This window comes from Poecilia latipinna, unplaced genomic scaffold, assembly GCF_001443285.1.
Source record: "Poecilia latipinna isolate Pla-1442-1.1 unplaced genomic scaffold, P_latipinna-1.0 Scaffold104, whole genome shotgun sequence".
In the NCBI taxonomy this organism is placed as follows: Eukaryota; Metazoa; Chordata; class Actinopteri; order Cyprinodontiformes; family Poeciliidae; genus Poecilia; species Poecilia latipinna.
In genome coordinates, this window is record NW_015112720.1 from 823,898 (window position 1) to 836,290 (window position 12,393).

A 12,393-nucleotide genomic window follows, 5' to 3' on the forward strand; every position below is an offset into this window, starting at 1 on the left:
AGTTGGGGGTGGGGGCAGTTTTTTTTTTTTTTTTTTTTGTTTTTTTTTTTGGACAATTTTTTTTTTTTAGTCTTCAGGAACAGATACGCACCACTCAGCATTGGGGTGAGACGTGGACACCATCTGAGGGAAGTCGATCATTGTTATGTGGTCCTGGTCGTCCAGCATGAGGTTGAACTCATTGAAGTCTCCGTGAATCAGGCCGTGATTGGCCAGTTTCACAATAAGCTCCATGAACTCGCTGTACAGCGCTGACAGGTCCTGCAGCTCATGCACCTGACACCTGCAAAAGTGGGAAATAACTCAAATTAAGAGAGGAGAACACATTTGTAGCGCATCACTATTACTGCTGTAAGCAGACAAACGCGGAGGCTGGCCAGCTTACGCACAGAGGATATCCATTAATGAGCTCCATCACTATGGCATGTCTGTTGTAATCCACAGGTTTGGGAACAGGAAAGCCTCGGTCGTACAGAGCCTGGAGATGGAGGGGAGAATAACTTAAACTACAACTTTATTACATTTCCACTTTGTCACCTCTACCTGACCTAAATCCACAGATTCAGTTCATTACCTTCATGTAGGCGAACTCCTTCATGGCAGAGAGGCGTGAGAGGTAAAGCCAGGACATATTCTTCCTGTGCTTGTGGTAATCCCTCTTGTTTTTTAGGTTTCTGAAGGAGGTGCGACCCAGCCTGTGCAGTTTCAGAGCGTACTGCTCCCCATTTGGACTCGCAACAATGTAAATATCTACACACAGTAGAAAGAAACAAGAGAAAAGAAAATTCTAATTTCTTTGGAACAAAAGTTCAGTTATTTAAACATTATTTTGAGTTTGTAGATAAGACTTTGCAAAACACTTCACACAAAAAACACAGATTCAGTGAGATTTTTATTTCCAGCATAAAAAAAAATAAAACATGTTAAAATGTGAGTTTTGAGATTTTAAACATAGTATAGTAATAGTTTAAACAATACTACAAAAAAAGTATGAGTTGTGTAACTGAATTCCACAAAATCACTTCAGCTAAACTTAACTTATGGTAATTTATGGCAAAAGGCAATTTTCTCTCACCTGACTCTTTGCCCACACCCATCTGGTTGCCAACCGACAGAATCACTTCTCTAGAGCACAAAGTTTTTAAAGCCAAGTAGTCGTATCCTCCGTAGTTCAACCGGTAGCCCTGCACAGCTGCAACCGATGCAGAATGGACACCAGAATAAATGACTCAACAGGTAAAAACTAGCACCGCTATAAGTGAGACAGAAACCCAAGCTCTTACTTTTGGAGCGTTCATACACCACGAGTTTGTGTTTTACGAGTTCTCTGAGGATCTTGTTGCAGCCACCATGTTTAAGGCTGGCAATAGATGACAGAAGACTCACTGGAACAATTTCGTGGTTCTTCATCCCCATCTCAACCTGTGAAGGAAACACAAGGTTACACTTTGAGTGGGAAAGCATGATGGTTGCAAAGAAACTACTACTTCTTAGGGGACTTTCTACCTTTTTTTTTTTCCATATTTATCCAGGCTACATATGACAATTTAATTCTCACCAATACCTTCTTTCTTCAGCTGAATAAGATGTTTACAGTAGTTATAAAGTCTTGATTATTTTTAGAATTGTGAAAACAATATGCATTATACAGATTATTTGTGTAGTTTATGTTCACAATATTTAATTTTGAGCAATGACTTATTTAAAAAACAGGAGACTGCACAAATTAAAGGATTTTTCAAAGCAAATAACTCAATTGAAGCTAAAATGTACTTTTTGTAGCTGTGACACATAACATTATTATCTTTATTTAACTATTTGAAATTCTGGTGGCTTATCAGTCTTTATCAATCTCTTTTCCTCTTTGTTTCAAAGTATGATAATTTGAAATAATGTACTTTCAGGGAGGAGAAACTTTAGAGGAAGGTATTGTCGTCTCTAAAGATAATCTCTCCTCTTATTCTTTTTTCCTAAGAGTGTAAAATTAGAAAACAAATCAATTCGACTTTAACTGAGTCATTTGCCGTGGCGACATCAGTAACAGTGTCGTTAATGTAACATTAATTCAGATTTAGGATAGATATCCTAACAAACGAAGCTAAGCTAACTCATGCTAACCCTTTTAAAACCAAGCGCTAGTATTATTACTTACAGCGGTGAGGACTCTGAAGTCATCTCGAGATAAATACCTCAGCATTATAACATTGAGCTTCCCCATATTACAGTTAGTGAGGTGAACAGAATAATATTATAAACAGGTTTTCTACTACCAGTACCGAGCACAGTTTTAGTAAACACATGTGCAAGGCGGACACTCTTCTTCTTCTGTAGCGTCAACCAAGCTCATGATTACATTACGCCACCTACTGTACTGGAGTCTTTTAACGGTCCAGTTCGAGTAAGGCAAATAAATAATTTGTTTGGTTTTAGATAAATGTAGCGGATGCGCAATTTTGAACTGATTAAGTTACCATTGCTACTAAATAATTTGTACTTCATTGATATGACATATAAGTCAGACATAATAATAATACTTTTTTTTCTTTCCTCACAATTGCGAAAATAAGCTTTCATCGTTTCATACTTTGAGCCAGGTACTACGAGAGTGTCAAAATTTCCGAAAGCACATGAAAGCAGCTCACTGGAGCCGAAGTTGTGGCCGCCTCTTGTTGCTAGGTGACCGTTTGTTTGCCGCATTCCGAGTGCCAATTTGACGGCTGCTTTACCCTCTACCGCTTTAAACTTTGAAAATATAAATTTGTGAGGCATTTGCTTCCCCCCTTCCCGATTCACATATTTGACATGGATGCCAAGGACGATGAAGCACGAAGCATTCCTGAGCTGGAGTTACAGGCTGTTATCGGTTTTAACGGTAGGTTCTCTGTGGAGTTCAACGTGAGGACAGGGTCTGCTTTTTATTGTTGTCGATTTACCTCAATCTTAAGTTTTTACTCAAAAAAGATTGTGCTCATTCTGTTTTGTTGGTAGTTGAGTTGATGACATAACAGGCACAAGAACCGGAGATGGTTACTTGTTGTTTTCGGATGAATTTTCGCCATCCACCTAAATGTGGGGTTTGCTTTTTCACCAGAATTTTTAAAAAATGTTTTTAATTAAAAAAAAATGTATTAAAATAATTTTAATAACTTTTGAAACTTTCACAGAAAGTTTCGAAAGTTTTCTTTGTATTTATTTGCTTAATAATACTTGTATAACATTTTATACTGTACTATGTAAATTATTATGAATAGAACAGGAGAATCAAGAATTGTAAATCTGTTGGATAGGGAAAAATTTAATATATATTACATTTCCACAAAAAAACCTGTTTTAATGTTGTTGTGTTTTTCTTTACTTGTATGTAATATTCATAATATCCTAGGATATTTAAAAGAAAACAAAAACAAAACTTGTGCAAATTCCAGTTCCAACTCTTTCACACCATTTGTATCCTCATGTCATGTATCAGGTCATGTCCCCTTTGGCCTGAAGCTTCATCCAGACAAGAAGTATTTGATATATCCTCTGGGAAGTCTTGTTATCCTGAAAAGAACCGACGATGGGAAGCAGGAGTTTCTGCATGGGCATTCAAACAATGTATCCTGCGTTTCTTTGTCCAAAAGTGGAGTCTACATTGCCTCTGGGCAGGCCAACGTTGTGGCCGTTAAGGTAGCCATACTCACAAAACCCTTTTGTGATTGTGCATTTTTCGACACTCTTAAGTTACGGTAATACTTGTCTACAGGCACCAGTGATTATCTGGAACTATGCAGCGAGAGCAATCCACGGCCAGCTACTGCTCCACAAGGTGAAGGTCGAAGCAGTCGCCTTCTCTCCCAACGACAAACACCTGGTGTCTCTTGGGGGCCAAGATGACGGCAGGTAAACAGCTAAACCTCTAAAGACTCGGAGCCCTGTGACCTCCATGCAGGATGGACATCTGATGAGCAGGACCTATGCAAGGTGTTTGCTGTGTGTTTCTTAGCATCGTTGTTTGGAACGTCGAGACCAAACAGGCCATATGTAAGAGCTCAGCCTCGACGTACGGTTACTGCCTCACCGTGGAGTTCTTCCACACCAGTGATAACATCTTCGCTTCAGCTGGCAGGTGGGTAAACGACATCTCCTCTCATTCTGTGACGTGTCGGAAATGATTTTGACAAAGGCCCTCGTCGTAGCAAGGAGAATTTCTGTAAATACCAAGTACAACAACACTTGGAAACTTTTAATCTAATAAATAAATAAGTGTTACTGTGTCATTTGTCTTACTGGTACTGCTGTTGCTTGCCAGTGGAACACTGCGAATCTGGGAGTTGGATCTTACCAACAGAAGGATCTGGCCCACTGACTGCAGGACAGGCAAGCTGAAGAGGACTGTGAAATGTTTGGAGGTATGAGGCCATATTGACATAGAGCTGGAGATTAGGGATCTCTATTACCCCTGAAACTTTAAAAAAGAAAACTTAGTTGGAAATAATAAATAAAAAGTGAAATTATAAGAAATACTGTAATTAGAAAAAGGTGAAGCGGCTGCGTTGTTTTGAATTTTTTATTTTTTTTGCACAGGTTTCAGTGTGTGATCAGTATATGTTCTGTGGCACAACAAGTGGGGACGTAATGAAAATCAACACGAGGTTGAAACTCTTGAATAACTGTGGTCCAGCTAGAGCAAAGTTCAGCGGGGTAAGTCATCACAGCTTCTAGTCTTTTATTTCTAACACTGCACAATTGCTGACTTGTATAATGTCTTGTCCTGATGAAATGATCATTCAGGAGATAGCCACTACACTTTCTCCAGGTTTTGAGGGATAAGTTGAGCGATTTTCTCCCCGACCCATCTGCTTTGCTCCTCGTAAACAAACATAATGCTGTTTGTTTACTAGTGTTCTCTGAGAAGTCTCTGATTTGACAAGTCGTTCTGCTTTCTGTCCAGGGTATCAATGTCCTCAAGGTGTTGAACTCTGGAGACATGATTATTGGCACTGGATCGGGTACCTTGGCTCTGTGCTCCAAGAATAACTTCCAAACTGTCAGGCGAGTCTCACCCTCATATCTTTTGGGTCAACCTCAAACAAGCATAGCAACATCTGACTGTTAAACCAGCTAAATTCATATTGTTTATTATGCAGATGATTTTTACGTCTCTCCTTCATCTTCCCTGATAGGGAAATCGAGCTGGAGAACGGAGTGACCTCCGTTGCCTTCAGTGACGAGGGAGGGCAGCTCTTAGTCGGCACAGAGGGAGCCCAGATGTACCGTGTCAGTTTTGAGGATTTCAAAGCTGATCTGCTATGCACAGGCCACAGAAGCACTATCCATGACATAGCCATTCCTTTGTAAGTCTGATCTATCATGTCTACGACCACTTTTCTGTCTGAGTGAGCTCCCAATGGGAAGAAAAATGACCAGCGCAAGTTTTAAGCTGTTGAAGCTGTCAGAGTTTCTGCTTCCTGACTGTCTTTCATCTTTTTAGAGGGTGTTTTGGAGGAATGTTGTGTTGTATCAGACAGTTTATTTCTTGTGTTTTCCTGTCTCACACTAACATTTAGACAGAAGCAGACTTGGTTCTCAATTTCTTTCACCACAGTTTATTTATTTATTTTTTTTACATTCAAGTAACATGTTCTAATAGTACATGTTTCCCTGCATGGAGTTATAAACCTGCACAGGCTGAAATTTTTTTTAAAACAGAGGTGTCAGAAATTGTGCTAGGTTAATTATTTTTGACCCACAAAAATTTATTCCAAAATATCTACCACAGCGGGCCGGCTGCTGGACAGCACATGCACCGCTAATGTTACAAATTCCTGAATGTTATGTGTGATGCATTGGCACATATGTCAGAAGGACCTACAAGCCACCTGTCCTCTCTGTTTGCAATTAATAGTGACCTAATGCTACTACCAGCCACATTGGTAGGAGAAGAGATTACTAGTATCTGGCTCAAACTGAGGGCATCAATAGATCAGAGTACAAAACTGCACTGTGATGAATGTTTTCCACATGCCCCTTTCCTTGCAGCAGCTGCATGCATGCGGAAGGAGAACTCCACTGTGGTGGCTGAGAAAATTCAGAAGTTATGAGGACTAAGTGCAATAAAAGTCTCTAAGACTTTGTGATTTTGTCTTAGCAACTTTTTCCAACTTTCCCCAACCACTGAGTGGTTGGACAGTCATTTAAATAAATGATTCTCATTATTGTGAGCCTGTTAAAAAGGGGCTACCAACGAAATTTTACTCAGAAGGCTACAAATGAAGAAAATAACCTTAAAGGTTTTTAACATTTCTACTGTGCTTTATTTTGTATTTGATTTGAAACTACCTAATTTCTCCAGTACATGTCAAGTTTTTAATTTTGACATCTCTTGATTTAAAAGAAATCTGTGTTTCTCTAGTTTGCTCACTAGAGGATGACACATTAATGCAACATCTGTTGTGAAGTTGGGCAAACTGCAGGTCAATACTTCTTACTCTGTTTCTTTTGCTGTGTGCTAGTGCCATGTCCCAGGTGTTTGCAACCTGTTCTGAGGAAGAAATCAGACTGTGGCGCGTAAACAAGCCCAAAGAGCTAATGCGTCTCTCTGTGCCCAACGTGACCTGCAACACCCTGTGCTTCATGAGTGATGGGCACGGCATCATCAGTGGTGAGATTCAGGCAACGCATCTAAAATGTCTTGTAAACACATTCGTATTTCTTTAACAATTTTGCATTTTGTCACAAACGTCCATGTATTTTATTGCGATCCTACCTGATAGACCAACAGAGAGTTGTGCGTGTTGGGAAGTGGCAGGAAACTGATACATGGTTTGATTTTATCCACTGAGTTAGTATTTTGTAAAATCACCTTGAGTACATCTCTGTCGGTTTTTGGGCAACATTCTTTTGCAATTTCCCACGATTTCCCTGTGGTTACGATAATGTGCATCATCAGTCTTGACTTTTTGTCTCATCTGACCTGAACACCTGCTTCCTCATGTTTAGCTTTGTGTCCTATATGGATTGAGGCAAACTGCACTTCTCCTGGTTTTCTCGTAACAATAAACCAGAAGTATTCATTTGTGTTCCTCCACACACATAAGAACCTGAGCGATATCCCATTCTAAATCTATGGGATTTAATATGATGTTGGGCCACCGTTTGCAGCTGTAATGACTTGATCTCACCTGGGAAGGCTTTTCACAATGCTCAGGAGAGTTTGTGGAAGTTTTTGTCCATTCTTCCAGAAGCAATGTAATTCCTCCAAAAGGCCAGAGTCCATGTGCACAACTCTGTGCAGAGCAGTCAGCTTTTCCACACAGAACTTGTTCCTTTATGCTTTTGTGAACATTGCTTTATGTACTAAAGCACACGTTCAAGCTATTCCCACAAAGTTAGGAGCATAAAACTGTCCAAAATATCTTGTAAAGCTAAATCATTAAGTTCCGTTCAACGGAACTAAGGGAACAGGTCCAACTCATGAAAACACACACACACCATGAGTCCCTCTCCATCAAACTGAGATAATGCGGTTAGGCAAGTTCCTGTCTCCTGGCAGATGCCAAGCAAAGAAATGCGGATTAGGCAAGAGTTGACTGTGGGGTAAAACTGGACTTATTGCACTGATGGCATTTTATCATGCTGCCACAAGGCCATGGATTAGACGCCTTCATTCAGCATTTTGGATGAGTGACCCAATACTTATGATGATATAGTTCTGACAGTATAGAATAAATATAAACTCATGCCACACTACTCCACACTACTACTCTTTCTCTTTTAAATGATCTTTTCTCTTCACACCACAAATGTGCATAGTGTGGTATTTGTCTACTATGTGGAATCACAATAAAATACACCGAAGTACGGGATTGTAATGTGACAGCAGTCTGAATACTTTGTGAAGTATCCATCTGAGACATAACATCGAGCAGCAGTTCATCTGCTTCTGTGTCAGCGGTGCCGAAGTCGCCAGCTACAAAATACCGCTCCTCTTCACAACAGTAGGAATGCAGGTTTTTCTTTGGGTTTTAGGATGGAGCGATGGTAAGATCCGCATGTTTGACCCGAAAAACGGGAAGCCGCTGCTCATTATGAACAACGCGCACAATATGGGCGTGACAACCATCGCCAACTCCAGAGACTCCAAGAAGATTGTCAGCGGAGGAAGAGAGGGACAGGTCAGTATGTCCTAATATTTGTTCAACTCAAGATGTTAAAACAAGCATCTTCTCAGTTTGACAATACGAGACGTTATTTCTCCACAAAATGCTACAATAATTTAAAAAAGGCTGCACTGGTATAACAAAATAGGGAAAAGGAATGGAGAAGAATGAGTTTATTTCCATTTGCAGGTGCGTGTGTGGGAGCTACAGCCTCAAAGCCACCATTTGCTGAATACGCTGGCGGAGCACAAAGAGGCTGTGACTTGCGTCAAAATCAAGAGCGATGACAGCGAGTGCGTCACAGCCAGCACTGATGGGACCTGCATCATCTGGGACTTAGTGTGAGTAGCACTTCTGGAGAGTACATCACACACTTCAGCAGTGTAAAGAACACACACACACACACACACACACACACACACACACACACACAAACTTTATGCCTACTCTCTTCATCTTTAGATTTGTGTTGCAGTCCTCGCAAAATGTCGCGGAGATCAGATAAATGGCTGGAAATTTAAAAGTCAAGCTACGACAAATTTGTTGAAAAGACAAATCGAAGCATATTACTACGCAATTTCTTCATGGCGTTCAATTTAGCAATTCTTAAGTGACGGACAGAGAGCAGCAGCAGAGCATGGGCTTCCTATGCAGTCAGGAAAAGTGAAGAACCAAAGTGTTTTTCACATCAGGATAGGTGGAGACAATCCATCCATGCATATTTAAACTGTGACTGTTATGGCACTACATGAAGCACTTTTGTGTTTCTGCTTCAAAAAATGGAATGGAAACGCTACCAGTTATCGTCTAGAAAAAGAAGAGACGAGAAATGCGAAGAGTGCTGTAAAATGGCTGTCTTTAAACATTGATGCTGTTTCTGGTTTGTAGAGAATTAAAGTACATTTACCACGCTTACTGTCTTTAAACAACATGCTTCCTTCTGTAAAGAGAATCTTCATTATATCAAGCTGTGGTCACAGTTTTTCGTTGTCCTCGGTGAACTGTTTTCATCCATCCCAACATACTGTAAATTTTCTGTCTACTTAACAATTTGTAACAGCAATTTTTGTGACTCTTGTCCAGCTCCACGTTAAAGCTACCTTCAGTAGGCTATCCTTGAAATGTAATCGTCAACAGAAAGTTGACTTGGAGTAAAAAAACCCAACAAAAACAACGTTAGCAAGCTTCTTCTCATGTCTTTATTGAACTGTTCCTCTGTTTTTCTGTGTTTCCTTGTTCAGACGATTCGTGAGCCTTCAGAGGGTGATTGCGAACACTCTTTTCCGGAGTGTGTGCTACAATCTAGATGAACACCAGATCATCACGAGTGGAACAGACAGAAAGGTGCTTTCAGACCCTAAGGACCCCTTGCGGGGTGACGTCACGCGCGTAAGATCCCGCCCCTGTCTCAATACAGGAGGCCAAAAAACTACTGGCTGACATTGACATTGGTTTTAGCTGTTAAGATGTCAATATGACGCGCTGAGTCTTAAGGTGTTACGCCCGATATATAAAATAAAAAGAGACACATTGCTTTGCTACGACAACTAGATAACAAGGTCAGGAACAAGTTTTGATTAAGAAAAAAATGGCGAGGGAGAGGGAAGTAGTTCATTTATTCTTGCTTGAATTTGACAACCATAACATCTAGGTGTGATGTGGAATTTGGTGTGTTTCAGTTCAGTTAAAAAAAAAAAAAAGGCGACATAAACACCAACTATGACGTATCCTCGTGTTTAAATTGACTAATCAACCACCGCAGTAATAGCAGCTGTGTATAATCTACCACATGTGTATAATCTACCACAGGGAACACTTATTAATAATCGCAAAATAAACATTAAGCCTAAAAACATAAAACTCAAAGGACTAAATGTTCTGTTCTTTGTGTGGGAAATGTTTGAGTGTTGTTTTTTGTTTTTTGGTGTTGAATTTCATGACAACCACAAGCTTGAAAGTCGAGATACCAAAACAGTGATAGAATGTTATGGTTTAGATAACTGGTGTGCAAAGTTTTTATCACTTGGTCCAAAATCATCAAGTCAAAAGTGACTGATCTGTATAAAAATTTGATAGCTTAAAGAAAACTCCAAAAGTTTTTATTTATGTGGCTTATTTTTTATTTTTTACCAGTTTAACATTAATGGGCATGTCCAAAAATAAAAGTTTAGTAAAACAAATAAAATCTGAATAAAAAAGGAATCTCTAAATTATTGTAGATCTACAATATGACAAGGGCTTTGTTTTTCTTCAACCAACATTTATTATATTTCTCTAAATCAATCAAGTAAATGCATTTTTTTTTTCAATCAGGCTGGCTTTTGAGTAAAAATTGAATAATAATTGTGGTCTTATTTACTATTAAATGAAAAAAACATTCCAGTATGAGAACAACTGTGTGAGGTTAAAACATAATAGATGTAACCTCTGTGCTCATCTGATTGTCAGATCACCTATTGGTACGTGTTGGACGGCTCTTCCATCAGAGAACTGGAGGGCTCCCAGTCAGGGGCCATCAACACCATGCACATCACAACTGACGGCAACCACTTTGTGACAGGTCTGTTGCTGTCTGAACCTTCATCGTGTCACCAGTGTTGCCGATCTGAGTCAAGCGTAGAGAGCTTGATTAGAACCTGGACATCAAAACTGGTTTTAGACTGGATGAAAAGCCACAAAAGATAATGTCTCTTTTCAGAGAAAATAATTAAAGCCCCTGATGAATATGACAAACATGCCCAAGATAGAATCTTCTGAAAAACAAAATGTAAATAGCTATTGCAATCATACATTTGCTTCTGTTTCTTTCCACCAGATTATGCTCTGTCTGATCAATCACAGAGCATTTGAATAAAAAAAAATGGTAGTCATAACCTTTTTATGGCCATTTTAATATGGCATGTTTTTACTATTTTATCTTGAGCATGATTTACTCTCTCCTGATGACACTGTAAGTCACTTTTACAGTTTTCTTAAATGTTTTTAAAACACCTTTCTCCGTTTTGTATGGCCAGGTGGAGAGGACAAGCAGCTGAAGGTGTGGGACTATACGCTCGGAGACGTAACCCATGTAGGGATGCCTCTTGGTGCAAGTATTACCTCCACCAAGATCTGCTCCAGCAACAACGTCCTGGTCTGTACCACTGCTGACGGAGGCATTTGGCAGTGGAAGTTTCCTCACCCTCCCTCTTCCTAATAAACTCTTAAAGTAGCATTTTACCTGAATATTTATTTGCAAATTTTACATATAAGATTGCAGAGCGGATTTGAACTGAGAAACAGAGAATAGCACTAGATTCAGACAGTATTACTAATTATGCATGTCAATGTGTTGAAGTGTTTTTTTTTTTTTTTTTATTCATTTAAATTAGTATAATTAACCACCTAACAGTTAATCTCCTCTCTGTGACTCACAAAAGAAAGTGTCTCTTAGGAAAAATATTTTCAGGTCATAAGTGCAATTGTTAATTGATTTTATCTGTCCAATAACATTGTGTCAAGCAGATGTGGGCAAACAATGTGACAAAATCCCCTTTTGATACCTCAAGTATTCCCCTTATTGGAAAACGTGCACCACTATCGAGTCTCGCAGTATCAAATTGGATTAGCTGCAGGCTGGTCATGAAAGCAACTTCTAAGATCATCTGAAAAACAAAAAGTCAATCCTCTGCAAAACTATCAGGTCACAGAGAGTATTTTTATGTAAAATACACTTGGAGAAATAAGTTAATTTTTTTCTATCTGTCTGTCTGATGTATCAGAACAACCTGAATCTTCTGTCATGAACAGCAGGTAATGCGAAGCTCTTCATTTTGAAGCTAGATGGCGCTGCAGCACAACAGGAGTCACATGAACAGTTGTTTTTTTTGTGTGTCTCCTGCATGATTGCTTCTTCATGAAATCAAGACACTTTTTCATGGAAACACCAGATTATTTCCTCGTGTAGTTCAGTCTCAAATTATTTCATGTTTGATGTTTAGTGTTGATTTTATATATAAAGTAAGAGAGCAATGGAGAACAGGGTCTGTAATTGTGGTCCCTGAATTTGGGAGTACTGCTGTTAATGGATTTAGACATAATTTTGGGGATGGTGGAGCTAATGACTGTGTTGGGGAAGTAATCTATTTGAAAAACTGAATTTTGCAGTTTGTGGACACGAATGAATGAAAACTGTAATGGTGGCTGTTGTCCTCTGGTTTAATTGTCTCATTTGCAGTTATTCTGTAGAGTAACCAGAGCCAGGATCACAAAA

At 39.3% G+C, this 12,393-nt stretch overlaps 2 protein-coding genes across 4 annotated transcripts in view; one reads left to right on the forward strand and one right to left on the reverse strand.

Annotated features, from left to right (window-relative positions):
- The window catches only part of riok2 (RIO kinase 2 (yeast)), an 8,151-nt gene extending 5,482 nt beyond the window's left edge, over positions 1 to 2,669 (reverse strand). Inside the window, exons 1-6 of one of the 2 annotated variants that reach the window (XM_015027678.1) lie at positions 2,585 to 2,669; positions 1,284 to 1,422; positions 1,076 to 1,192; positions 575 to 750; positions 390 to 478; positions 92 to 283 (exon numbers count right to left, since the gene is read on the reverse strand). In XM_015027678.1, coding sequence (XP_014883164.1) covers positions 92 to 283; positions 390 to 478; positions 575 to 750; positions 1,076 to 1,192; positions 1,284 to 1,416 — 707 coding nt within the window. In that variant the 5' untranslated portion in view covers positions 1,417 to 1,422; positions 2,585 to 2,669. Of the gene's footprint in view, positions 1 to 91; positions 284 to 389; positions 479 to 574; positions 751 to 1,075; positions 1,193 to 1,283; positions 1,423 to 2,152; positions 2,378 to 2,584 lie in introns of those variants that run through there. The other variant, XM_015027677.1, reaches the window with a different exon arrangement.
- A 36-nt stretch (positions 2,670 to 2,705) lies between these two features.
- LOC106944592 (cilia- and flagella-associated protein 52-like) lies at positions 2,706 to 11,355 on the forward strand. Of its 2 annotated transcripts, none has more exons than XM_015027675.1 (14): positions 2,706 to 2,872; positions 3,470 to 3,669; positions 3,746 to 3,882; positions 3,986 to 4,108; positions 4,292 to 4,391; positions 4,567 to 4,683; positions 4,934 to 5,034; positions 5,166 to 5,336; positions 6,495 to 6,643; positions 8,011 to 8,156; positions 8,331 to 8,482; positions 9,383 to 9,530; positions 10,590 to 10,701; positions 11,156 to 11,355. In XM_015027675.1, exons 1-14 carry the CDS (start codon positions 2,803 to 2,805, stop codon positions 11,335 to 11,337), a joined length of 1,908 nt encoding a protein of 635 aa, XP_014883161.1. In that variant the 5' UTR covers positions 2,706 to 2,802; the 3' UTR covers positions 11,338 to 11,355. The 2 variants fall into 2 exon arrangements, with proteins under 2 accessions (XP_014883161.1, XP_014883162.1); XM_015027676.1 differs by having other exon boundaries at positions 2,707 to 2,872; positions 9,383 to 9,485.
- The last annotated feature ends 1,038 nt before the right edge of the window (positions 11,356 to 12,393 follow it).